Source organism: Tenrec ecaudatus, chromosome 3 (genome assembly GCF_050624435.1).
Source record: "Tenrec ecaudatus isolate mTenEca1 chromosome 3, mTenEca1.hap1, whole genome shotgun sequence".
In the NCBI taxonomy this organism is placed as follows: Eukaryota; Metazoa; Chordata; class Mammalia; order Afrosoricida; family Tenrecidae; genus Tenrec; species Tenrec ecaudatus.
Window position 1 is genome coordinate 90,409,666 of NC_134532.1, and position 13,291 is coordinate 90,422,956.

At 38.3% G+C, this 13,291-nt stretch overlaps 1 protein-coding gene and 1 non-coding gene across 2 annotated transcripts in view; both read right to left on the reverse strand.

The window, feature by feature from the left end:
* Positions 1–2,358: 2,358 nt before the first annotated feature.
* On the reverse strand, positions 2,359–2,523 carry LOC142444235 (U1 spliceosomal RNA). The gene has a single exon (XR_012783883.1). It is a non-coding gene; the product is annotated as a U1 spliceosomal RNA (small nuclear RNA).
* Positions 2,524–8,693: 6,170 nt separating this feature from the next.
* Positions 8,694–13,291, reverse strand: part of SLC25A31 (solute carrier family 25 member 31) — a 44,029-nt gene continuing 39,431 nt past the window's right edge. Inside the window, exon 6 of the mRNA XM_075544822.1 lies at positions 8,694–8,894. Within this exon, the coding sequence (XP_075400937.1) occupies positions 8,694–8,894 (201 nt within the window). The remainder of the gene's footprint in view (positions 8,895–13,291) is intronic.

Sequence of the window (13,291 nt, forward strand, 5' to 3'; positions counted from 1 at the left end):
GGGAAGGGAGACTCCGGATAGGGCAAGATATGACAAAATAACGATGTATAAATTACCAAGGGCATATGAGGGAGGGGGGAATGGGGAGGGAGGGGGAAAAAAAAAAGAGGACCTGATGCAAGGGACTTAAGTGGAGAGCAAATGCCTTGAGAATGATTGGGGCAGGGAATGTATGGATGTGCTTTATACAATTGATGTATGTATATGTATGGATTGTGGTAAGAGTTGTTTGAGTCCCTAATAAAATGTAAAAGAAAAGAGAAAAAAATGATTAGGGCAAAGACTGTACAGATGTGCTTTATACAATTGATGTATGTATATGTATGAACTGTGAAAAGAATTGTATCAGCCCCAATAAATTGCTAAATTAAATAAATAAATAAATAAATAAATAAATAAAAAACAAACAAAAAAGTGTCCATTGAACCTAAGTTTCTGGTATATTTCTAAGTATAGTTCACATATATATATATTTTCCTTTGTATTTCATTGTATGCACTCAGTTTTTCATTATACAAAATGGGATCCAGGTCTTCACTAGATTGCCAATGATGTCCATGGTACAAGAACTGCTAAGAACCTATGGCTGAGATCAGAACCAAAAAGACCGATTCGCTAGGAACTGGCATCTGGGCAACAGGTACCCTACCTTGGTCTGCTTCCCTCCCAATCATTTTCTATGAAAAATACCTACACTTCTCTACTGAAATGACTTTGAGTCTCTTTTTGTTATGAACTGAGAAGGACATCACAAATGATTTCAAGGTTTCTAATGTAGGTAACTATGGAGAAGGGGAATGCACTATTAAAATATAAACTATGAAGTTTATGATGTGAGACAATGAGTTAGGTTTTAAAAACAGTTAATTACAGAAGTCCGGTATATACAGGTGTAATAGTCAAGACAGGAATATGTATCTGAAATCTTAGAGGATTCTGATCTGTGCTAGAGAAAAATTGGAGTGTCATCGTCATAGGATAGTATCGGAAACTAAAGGTATAAAACAGATGAGCTCGGGTGCATATGTAAAGTGGGAAAAGAACACAGAACTGGTCCCTGGAGAATATAAGAGAACGAAGGTCTAATTTCTTACTTACCTAGCACAATGCTTATTACAAAGGAAGTACCATACAATGTTAGTAGGAACGTCCCTAGTTCTAACTATAGGACTAATAGTAGTTAGGTGCTGTTGACTAGGTTCGGATTCCTAGCAACCCTGCGCAGTCCTGCACCTTCCTCACAATTGTTGCATTTGAACTGATTGTGGCAATGACTGTGTCAACCCTTCTTGCTGAGGGTCTATCTTTGTATCTGAAATATGGTCCTGTACTTTACCAAAGTTGGTTCCTCTGGATATGTCTAAAGTATGGAGACGGAGTTTCAACACCTTGCTTCTAAGGAGCATTTGGCTGTACTTCCCCTTGTGTGGTTTGTTTATTCTTCTGGCAGTCTGTGGTATTCAGGATCGTTCACCAATACTACAATTCAAATGCATTAACCCTTCAATCTTCTTGTTTATCTTTTGCATGCATCTGGGGCAACCGAAAATACCTTGGTGTCAGGAGTGCCTTAGTGTAAGGTGGTGTCTTTACATGTTAATGAGTTTTTAACCGTTATATTGATATACAATTCATATACCATACATTGAAATGGTTTAAACATATTAAAAAGTTGTACAGTTGTACACAATCAACTTTAGAACCTCTTCTTCATTCTTGTACGCATTAGCTCCCCATGTCCATTCAACCTCCCCTGCCATAACCTTAAATTATTAATCCAGTTACTATATTAATTTTCCTATTCTGGATTTCATATAAAGAAAAACATACACTCCCCACCCCACCCATCAACAACAATTACAAAATAAAACAGGAAGACTTCAATACAAAAGAAAGCATAAAATAAAAACTAGAACAAATTTAACATGGGTCAAAATGTCACGGAAATGATAAAGTGTTATACTTTCTACATCAGCCTTACTCTGCTTTCCAATTGTTTGTCTGATAGCAAGCTTGTTCACATCACTGGTGAATGGTGAGGGGTGATGCTCCAGAGGATTAATCTATGGGGGGATATTGCCAAAGCATTTTGGGGTTTCACTGACATCCAGAGCCTTCGGTCAACCAGGTACTCAGAATTTAAGCTCTAATACTGTCCTCTCATCCAGGATTGGATTTTATTTAGTTCCTTGGATCACAAGAGACTTGTGTGCTTCTGCTGTGTAGCCCTAGCTGTCATCTAAGATGGCTGCTTTTGTGAGCCAAGCCTCTAAAACCCCAGACACTACTTTTTGATAGCCGGCACCATCTGTTTTCTCTACCACACTTTGTGTTTTATTTTTTTTTAATTATTTTTATCAGGGGAGAGCGCGAACGCAGTCCCCCACTACCACAAATTATGCAGTCGAGTTTCCCACATTTGGGGAAATTGCAGGGGTCAGCACATCCGGAGTGCAATGGATAAGCCTCGCCCTGGGAAAACCACCTACGTGATCATGGTATCTCCCCTGCCACGTTAAGTATGTGTTTTATTTTTTAAAAATCATTTTATTGGGGGCTCGTATAATTCTTATCACTATCCATACATCCATCGTGTCAAGCGCATATGTACATTTGTTATCATCATTCTCAAAACATTTGCCTTCCACCTGAGCCCTTAATGTCAGCTCATTTTCCCCCTCCCTCCTACCTCATGAACCCTTCATAATTTATAAATTATTTTGTCATGTTACACTGTCTGACATCTCCCCCTACCCTCTTCTCTGCTGTCCATCCCCCAGGGAGGAGGCTATAGATTCTTGAAATCAGTTCCCCTTTTTCTACCCCACGTTCCCTCTATCCTTTAGGCACCACCACTCACCACTGGTCCTGGAGGAGTCATCTGTCCTGGATTCCCTGTGTTTCCAGTTGCTATCTGTACAATGAAATCCTCTGGTCTAGCCAGATTTGTAAGGTAGAATTGGGATCATGATAGTGGGGGCGGGGGAAGTAATTAAGAACTAGAGGAAAGTTATGTTTCTTCGTTGCTACCCTGCACCCTGACTGGCTCATCTCCTCCCCACAAACCTTCAGTAAGGGGGCTTCCGGTTGGCTGCTGATGGGCTTTGAGTATCCACTCTGCACTCACACATTTACAATATGATTATTTGTTCCTTGATGCTTGATACCTGGTCCCTTAGACAGCTCATGGTCAGACAGGCTGGTGTTTCTTCCATGTGGGTTTTGTTGCTATCACACTTTCATATAGGACCCATATCTTCAGTGATTAACAAGTATTGAGTCAGGCCATATCAAAATAACTAATTTTACTTAGGTTAGGGTTAATGGTTAAGGGCAAGCTCAAAATTCATTCATATATTTTATATATGCCCATGTCCACTTAAGAGATAATTATTTAATTGGGAATATTATAATTTCCATGGGGCAAATGATAATCCTTATTGATAATACTGTTAATTTAGCTAGTGGTATAGAATTTCAAATGCTTAGAAAACTATAATATTCAGGTATATGGTAGGTTTTTATACTAAAACATGGATTGTTGACATGTACAGATTAACAACAATACTTTACACTATTAAGTTTTTGTAGGTTTGTCCAAAGCAATACCATTGTTTGGCTTTCTGACTGCTGCCTCTATGAGTATTATGGATACAAGTAAAATGAAATAGTTGACAACTTCTTTAGAGTTTCCTGGTGTCTGAGTACCCTGATAGATGAATACATGACATTTTCATGTTTTATCTGTCTCATGGTAGCAAAACTTTCTTTGAAGAACCAAGGGGAAATTCATCAAAATAAATGTAGTTTCATTAAGTATACATGGTTAGTAACTAAAAAGTTATTTCTTTTAGAAGATACGTCTTTTTTGTATGCTGATGTATTTTTTAAAAATCGTATTGGGGGCTCGTACAACTCTTATCACAATCCATAGTCCATCAGTTATGTCAAGTACATTTGTTGCCATCATCATTCTCAGAACATTTGCTTTCTGCTTGAGCCCTTGGAATCAGCTCATTTCCCCCTCCCCCTCCCCCCTACCGCATGAACCTTTGATAATTTATAAATTATTTTGTCATATCTTACTGTCTGACGTCTCCTTCACCCACTTTTCTTTTGTCCATTCCATCGGGAGGTTATATGTAGATCCTTATACGTTCCCCCTTTCTACCCCACCTTCCCTTCACCCTCCTGGTACCGCCATTCTCACCACTGGTCCCGAGGGTTTCATCTGTCCTGGATACCCCGTGTTTCCAGTTCCTATCTGCACCACTGTACATCTGCTAGTCTAGCCAGCGTTGTAAGATAGAATTGGGATCATGATAGTGGGGGGAAGAGGGTTAGCATTTAAGAACTAGAGGAAAGCTGTGCGTTTTATTGATGCTATACTGTACTGAGTGACTTGTCTCCTCCCCGCTACCCCTTTGCCTACAGATGGACCTTGTGTCCCCACCCCGCACTCCCTCATTCACGACATGATTTTTTGTTCTTTGGTGCCTGATACCTCATCCCTTCAACACCTCGTAAGCACACAGGCAGGTGTGCTTCTTCCATGTGAGCTTTGTTGTTTCTCGGCTAGATGGCCGCTTGTTTACCTTCAAGCTTTTAAGACCCCAGATACGGTATCTCTCAATAGCTGGGCAGCATCAGCATTCTTCACCACACTTGCTTATGCACACATTTGTCTTCAGCATTTGTATGGGGAAGGTGAACACACAAAGATTTTTTGTTCTTAGATGCCTCGTGATTACATAGGCTGGTGTGAGTCTAGAAGATACATCTTTTAATTAAAAGAATGAAGCTTTGATAGGATTTTAGACATTTGGGTAGAAAATTTTAGGGCAGGGTGAGATGTTGTCAATTAATATGGCCCTTAATAGCCATAATTCCTTATATATTGCTGGATTCTATGCTTGTGGCTATAGTCCCATTTTGGAAAGCGTTCCCTCCTATACTAAGGTCAGGATAAAAATGGGATTAAGTTCTGACCTCAATAGAGGGTGTGAACCAAGTCATAACCCATTGCTTCCTTGTGTGTATGAGCAGGTAAGACAAAAACCAGATATCTATCAAAACCTTTCCTCTGTGTATAAGAACCATCTTGGACACTGAGCAAAATCCCAGGACCACCAGAAGAGTTGCTTCAGATATGTCTCAAGGGGCAAAGGCAGAAGCCAAGCGAACCCAGAGTCACTGAGAGGCTGTGGCACAGAGACTTTGGCATCAAGATTCAGAGGATCTTTGGTGACACAATGGTGTACTTTCTCATCTGCCCTTAAAATATGGGGCTGTGAGACAGAATCAGAGACAGTCTTCCTGGTTCTGTGAGGCAAAGCCCAAGGGATCACATGATTAAGAGGTTAAGGACCAGAGAGACTTGGCTGAGAGGAACTACTGTAGATCAGTCCTATATCCTTACTCTTTACTGACCTGACTTGCACTGATCCTGTTAATTCCTCTAATAACCCCTCTTAATTCTAAGTATTGTCTGTGAGTTCTGTGTGGCCATTGAAATGAATTATCAAACCCAGCACAGTAGTAGTACTGTGGAAGAAGAAATGGTTGGTGCTGGAACAGGGTAAAAAAGGCTAAGAGGGTGAAGGCATGTCTGACCTCTGTTATGATAATATGGAAGCCAGAGGAGGTCAGATATGGCCTCCCATGCTATTTTAGTACAAGGAATTAAATTAAAATTTTCTCTAGCTTGGGGCAAAATGGCCAAAGTTAGCTGGGATGTAAATTCACGTAACAAGTAGTTTCATTATGTAACTGACCATGTAGAACCATGCATGCTGTTTCCTAGGGAGCAGACTGCCAGGCGTTTTCGCCCATAGATTGGCTGGTGAAACTGAACTGCTGACCTTTCCGAATCACTCAGTGCTTAACCACTGTGTCACCATGGAATCTGAAGTATACTTCACCTATCCATTTTTCCAACTTTTGTCTTAACCTTTAAAAATTATTTCCCCATGAAATCTCATTATTTTGTTCCTTTTAAGTCAGTCATTTTAATTAACAGTTCAATGTAATATACATTTTTTAGTTCACTTCAGGGCAGTTAAGTAACATTTTCTTTTTTTTGAATTTTTATTGTTATTTAATTTCAATTATTTCAAATTTAATATTAAGTAGCTACATATGTCTAATAGTATTAGACAGCACAAGTCTATATGTGATAATTCTTTTTTTCCTTTTAAATCATTTTATTGGGGGCTCATACAACTCTTATCACAATCTATACATACACCCATCATGTCATGTGTAACATTTTATTTTCTTTGTTCCAGTTAAACATCTTCCCGTCTTAAAAAAAATAGGCTTTGGTCTATAGACTAGAGATTAAATTCCTGTTTGTCTTTTTCTCTGTTTGCCATATACAGGATTTTATCCTCCATTCATGCCTCTGTAAACACTATACTTCTATACTGGCAGTTCCCATATCACAGGGTTCCATTCCTCTGTCTTTAAGTTGAGTTTGTAACAAAGTTTGAGGCTTTAGGTCCAGTTTATTTCCAACTTCCATTATTCACATGTCTATCTTATTATGTAGTATATAACATACTATTCTATGAACAAAAATGTTTTAAACACATACTCAAAAACATCTTTAACATAATTCAAGAATAATGTTCTCAATCACATCACAAAGTAGTGTTTGCTTGTTACTATGAACCACTGTGTTTATCACTTTTTAAGAATAATAGATTTTATAGGGTTGATTAGAACTATAGTTTGCAGGTAAGTTGTATATTTGTAACAGGAATATTGCTTGCACTTTCTTATATCTTTATATGGGAAATTCTTCCTACTATTTAATCAGTGTAATTGCCTTTATTTAGGCGATCTTAAATCATTCCACGACTCATCTACCAGTTTGTCTTACTGTGGTGGTTTGCATATTGGTGTGCTACTGAAAGGTAGGCCACCAGTATTTCAAATACTACCAGCAAGGTCATTGACAGTGAATGGGTTTAGTAGAGCTTCCAAATCAACAGAATAGGGAGGGAGAATAGGTGATTCACTTCTGAGAGATTAGTCACTATAAATCTTATGAAAAACTGATCAAGTGCTGGAAGATCAAGCCCTTAGGAAGGCATTTAAAATACACTGGGGGAGGGTGGAGGGGGGAGAGTGATGCCTCCTCAGAGTAGAGTTTATTTAATTGTGTGGATTGGGCTTTGGGGATCTATTTTTTCCCCCACCCACCGCTCCCCCTATTTTTTTTTTACATTTTATTAGGGGCTCATACAATTCTTATGACAATCCATACATATACATACATCAGTTGTATAAAGCACATCCATACATTCCCTGCCCCAATCATTCTCAAAGCATTTGCTCTCCACTTAAGCCCTTTGCATCAGGTCCTCTTTTCCCCCTCCCTCATGAGCCCTTGGTAATTTATACAGTTATTTTGTCATATCTTGCCCTATCTGGAGTCTCCCTTCCCCCCTCTCTGCCATCTGTCTCCCAGGGAGGAGGTCACATGTGGATCCTTGCAATCGGTTCCCTTTCCAACCCACTCACCCTCTACTCTCCCAGCATCGCCCCTCACACCCCTGGTCCTGAAGGTATCATCCACCCTGGATTCCCTGTGCCTCCAGCTCCCATATGCACCAGTGTACAACCTCTGCCCTATCCAGCCCTGCAAGGTAGAATTCAGATCATGGTAGTTGGGGGGAGGAAGCATCCAGGATCTGGGGGAAAGCTGTGTTCTTCATCGGTACTACCTCACACCCTAACTGATCCATCTCCTCTCCTAAACCCCTCTGTGAGGGGATCTCCAGTGGCCGACAAATGGGCTTTGGGTCTCCACTCTGTACTTCCCCCTTCATTCACTATGGTGTGTGTGTGTGTGTGTGTGTGTGTGTGTATATATATATATATATTTTTTTTTTTTTTTGCATAATGCTTTATACCTGGTCCCTTTGGCACCTTGTGATCGCACAGGCTGGAGTGCTTCTTCCATTGGGGATCTATTTTTAAAAGATGCAACTTCCTTGATTATTAATACAGAATAATTTTAAATGGAATTATTTTAAAGGTTAAGTATCACATATAAGTTACTTTATATCTTTTAATTTCCAACTACAGGCTTAAAATAAGTATCATGAAAGTAATTATCAAAATTTTAATGATCAGATTTAATATTTGTATATGTAAAAAGCTATTGTTATTATAAAAACAATATATGGTAATACCTGTGCTTTCTTAGTAGTGATATTACAGAAGAACACTTATTTATGCCCACAGATCTAAATGATAACATATCCTGACACTTTTAAGAAATATTAAGAATGCCATATGATTTGAAAAGATGAGAAGTCAGATACATGAAAATAGGGAAATTTTAATTTTTTATATCTGAGCATCAGATACTTTAATTTTTTATCACAAAAGTAAGAAAAGTATTTTAAACAAATAGAAATAACATATATTGCTTATACATGCCTCATTTAAGTGAATTTGAGTTTGAGGGAAGGAAGTCTACTCTTGGTTGTATACAAGTATTCAAATCCTTGAAAAGAGCCTATACTTTATTGCAGAATTAGCACTTTAAGAAAACACTGACAGGTCAGTATGTAATTTTTAAAAAAAGAAAACACTGACAGTAAATAACATATTCTCTCAAAATGTATACAAATGGCAGCTATGTAATTTGCAATTTGTTCAAAAGCTAAATATCTCTCAATTTAATCTCCTTGTGAACTGCCTCCAATATCAATATTAAGCAAGTCTTTAATTTTATCATATAATACCAGCACCAAAGCACCCCCTGTACCACGAAGGATATTGGAGAAAGCACCACGAAAAAATGCATTGATCCCCTCATGTTTGTATATCTTCAGGAAGCAATCCAAGGTGCCTCTATATTGCCGTTCAGACTCACCACTCTATAAAAAGAAAGACAATTTACTGTTATGTTTGATTCCATATGGTTTTCATTTACAATTAAATGTAGACAAGATTAATGTGTGTTGAGTGCATTGAATTAATGGGCATATATTGAATGCTGTACCCAACATTGGGAGACTACTCATAATTTTAAGGGACATTTAAAAACAGTCTACATTATAGGTGTGGTAGATGTCAAATTGACTGGGCTAAGAGTCTCAATGGTTTAGCTGTTAAGACCTAGTAATCTCCAAACACAATGTGACCTAACACAATGTAATCAACATCAGAATGGGATCTGTTATGTACAATCTGTTATAAGAAGTTTACAGTGGGATGTTACATTCTCACTCATATCGCAGTCCTAATCCATTGGCCTGCTTTCAATGTACGGTGATAGTGTGAAAAGGCTTGCTTGTTTTTTGCTAGGTCTACATTCTGCACCTGGATCGCTGACCTCCAGTTTGTTGGTCCGTCATACTGTCTGCCAATTTTAGTTGTTGTCAGTGGCTTGCCATCTGGCCTCTTTTCTCGACATTTGTCTGGTGCAACCACTAGCATGTCATCTTCCTGCTGACCTTGGGGTCATCAGCTCCTATAGTCACCCAAGTCAGGAGAAGCCTAACATCTAACCCACAGACCTGGAAACTGCCTGGATAGTTTTGTCTTTTTCAACTGTGTGAGCCAATGGCTTGATAAATGACTTCATTCTTCTCTCTCTCTCTCTCTCTCTCTCTCTCTCTCTCTCTCTCTCTCTCTATATATATATATATATATATATATATATATACACAAAAAAAAAACTGGGGGAGAGTGCATTAGAGTTTGTGTTTGTTCCACAGGTCAGACTGTTAATGAAGCTTTCTATTTAAAGGTTCTGAAAAGATTGGGAAACAGTATGTGACAAAAAAGACCTGATTTGTGGCAGACAGGGGACTGGTTTTGCCACCATGATAATGCACCTGTTCATGCAGCCACCTCAGTGTGCCAGTTTTTGGCAACAAAACAAAACAGCATGCTTCACTTGCCCCACACACCTCACACATCTAACTGCACTCCATGCATCTTCTTTTTGCTTCCATGAATGCAGAGGGACGTGAAAGGACAGCAATTTGACTAAGCTTAAGAGGTGAAGAAAAAAATAAGGGCGGTGCTGTCAGCCATCCGAACAAATGAGTTGGAAAAATGTTTCCAAGAATGGAATAGCAGATTTGACATATATTAAATGTAATAGAGGATACTTAGAAGGTGTTATGGTTGTTTTGTAAAAAAAAAAGTATCAAATACATAGCTTTGAGAAAAAACATTTTTTTTGTGTATGTACCTTACTGGTTTTTTTTAAAAAAAATATATGTACCTTACTGTTTCATTTCTCTAAGTAACTTAAGACACTAGCATAACAAATGTTAAATGACATTATATATATCCTAATTTAATCTCTGACTATACTGTAGCTGAGATATCACTTTTAAAAAGGTGTAATTTTCCTAACTGACATAATTGTCTTAATTGACAATTTTCTTCATTGACATAAATGTCATTTGCCAAAACTTTATTATGAAAGCATCCAGCTTTTATAATAGTCGTACAAACTAAGACTAGAAGGAAAGCTCCTTGACATGATAAAAGGCATTTATGAAGCACTCACAACTAATACAATCATCTATTCATCTACTCAAAAAGAAAGCTTTTCTTTCACTGCTGTTGAACACTGTACTAGAAGTTCTAGCCAGAGAAATTGGACAATAAAACAAAATGAATGGTATACAAATCAGAAAAGAGGAAGTAAAACCATCACTATTTGAAGATGACATGAACCTAATATATTAAGTATCCCTCAGTACCACTTTTCCAAAAACCTTTTTTATAGCTCCCTTGTAAGAAAATTCCAAAGAAGTCATAAGAAATCTGGTAGAACTAATAAATTAAATCAGCAAAACTTCAGAGAACAAGAAATCATCTATGTTTCTATATCCCAGCAATGAACAATCAGAAAAGAAAATCAAGGAAAAAAATCCAACTTATATTTGAAAGAATAAAATGCACAGGAATAAACTGCTTTAGGTGAAAGACTTGTATATAGAAAATGGAAATATTGCTGAAAGAGATTATGTAAGTCCTAAAGAAATGTAAAGATATTTTATATTGTTTGGAATATCATTATCATCCTAAGTATTCTATATACATTAATGCACTAATTATCAAAGTTCCAGTAGGTTTTTTTTATAATAATAAAAAATGGTGCTGAGAATGAGGGGAGTCGGAGCAGAGAGCCAGACCCATCTGTAGACAATGGGAACATACGCTCACAGAAGGGTCACAAGGAAGGGATGAGTCAACCAGCGAGCAGTATAGTACCCATGAAACACAATTCTGACTCCTTGAGGCTGCCTCTCCCCCACGCCCACTATCATGACCCCAGTCCTGTTTTTCATCGGGCTAGACCGGAGCATGTACACGGGTACAGATAAGAGCTCACGCCACATGGATATTCCTCAAAATTCACTGCCATTGTTGATTCTGACCCACAACAACCCTATGAGCCAAGGCAGAACTACCCCTGTGGGTTTCTGAGGCTATATAGTCTTTAGGGAAGAGGAAAGCATCTTTCTTTCCCGGAATTGCTGGTGGTTTCGAACTGCTGAACTTGTGGTTAGTAGCCCAATGTGAAGCCAATATGCCACTAGGCATCGTCATTTGCTTCTGGGAAATGCAAATCAAAATCACAGTATCACCTCACACCTGTTACAATGGCTATGATCAGAAAATGGAAGCTGTGGTAGTTACATAATGTCATGTCAACTTGTTAAATAGGTTATAGGGATGGAATCTAGCCTGTCCATCTGGTCACAGCCTGACTGATGTGTCCTTGTGGGTGTGGCTTTCTCATGAGGATTCTGGGAGTCTTCCTATCTTCCTCCCTGGAGGCGGCACACACTCTCTCTCTCTCTGCTTCACATTCTTGTTGACAAGACACATGGAGCTATGCTGATGGTAGCCAGAGCCCTGGAGTCATGCCAGTGCTGAGATGCTTCCACTGTGCCTGGATCTACAAGACTTTCCAACCTGTGATCTTCCTGCATTCAGCATCGTTGAATGTATTGTGTGAGTCTGAAGAGCAATTTATAGACTGGTATCAGGCATACAGGCAAATATCGGAATTATGGACTATCTGGACTGGGATGTTTTATTGATGCATAATTACTTCTTGACATAAAATTCTCTTACATATATATAGAGTGAGTGTCTCTGGATTTGTTTCTCTAGTCAACACAGTCTAACAGAGAAGCAAACAAGTACTGGCAAGGATGTAGAAAAACTGGAGTCTGTGTATTGAGGATGAGAATTAAACAAGAAAAAATAAGAGTGGTGTAACGGTATGAAACAGAGTTTGGCAGTTCCTCAAAAGGTTAACCATAGAATTACCATGTAATCCAGCAATTCCACTTTTTTGAATATAACCGAGAGGGCAAGGAAAGGCTCAAACTAATGTGTGTACACCAATGTCACTCACTGCACATTAATACTCACACACAGCACTCAAAAGGCAGGAACAGCGGAAGTATTGTAGAATACATGAATAAACAAGATATGCATGCAATGGATGGTCACTATACATGATTTTAATGATATCATTTGAAAATCTTTCGATTTTACTGGGCCCTTCTTAGGAAAGGGCACAAAATATGTATCTTTTCAAGTTGGTTGGCCAGACAGTTGTCTCACTACGTCTTGAGGTAGAGGAATGTCAATCAATTCATTTCAGTACAGTGTCTGTGTATTCTTTCCATCTTCTTTTAATGACTTTGGCATTGTTAAATTTTTTTGTCCATAGAATCCTTCAATATTACAATTTGAGGCTTGATTTCTTTCTTTTCTCTCCCGTCCCTTTTTTTCAAGCTTGTGATACATTTTACAGGTTCTTCTCTTTTGGTTTTTTAACTGATTCTTTGCACATTTAATTATGTTTTATTTTGCCCTTTGAAATATTCTATTCTGGTTTTTACTTCACTGTTTCTTCCATTTGCTTTAGCTACTCTACAGTTAAGAACAAGTTTCGAAGTCCTTTCTGACATTCACGTTGGTCCTTTTTTTCTCTTTCGTCATAGATAATATCCTTTCTTTTGCATATGTTTTCCCTTCTCTGCTTAAAATGCCTTTCCATTCTCTGAAGGGAATTTCTTAAGACTTAGCTCACTAGGTGGCCACACCTAACCACAGTAAGCATTTGGGCATTCCTCCTCTATGTCATTATTTAAGCCATTCACATCATGTCTATAATACTCATAATTAGGATTTACATGCAATTTGTGTCTTATTTTGCTGTAGGTCACAATAAACCAGTGGCTGCCAAGTAGATTCTGACTCATGGTACTCAGTGCACGTGTTCTAAGTG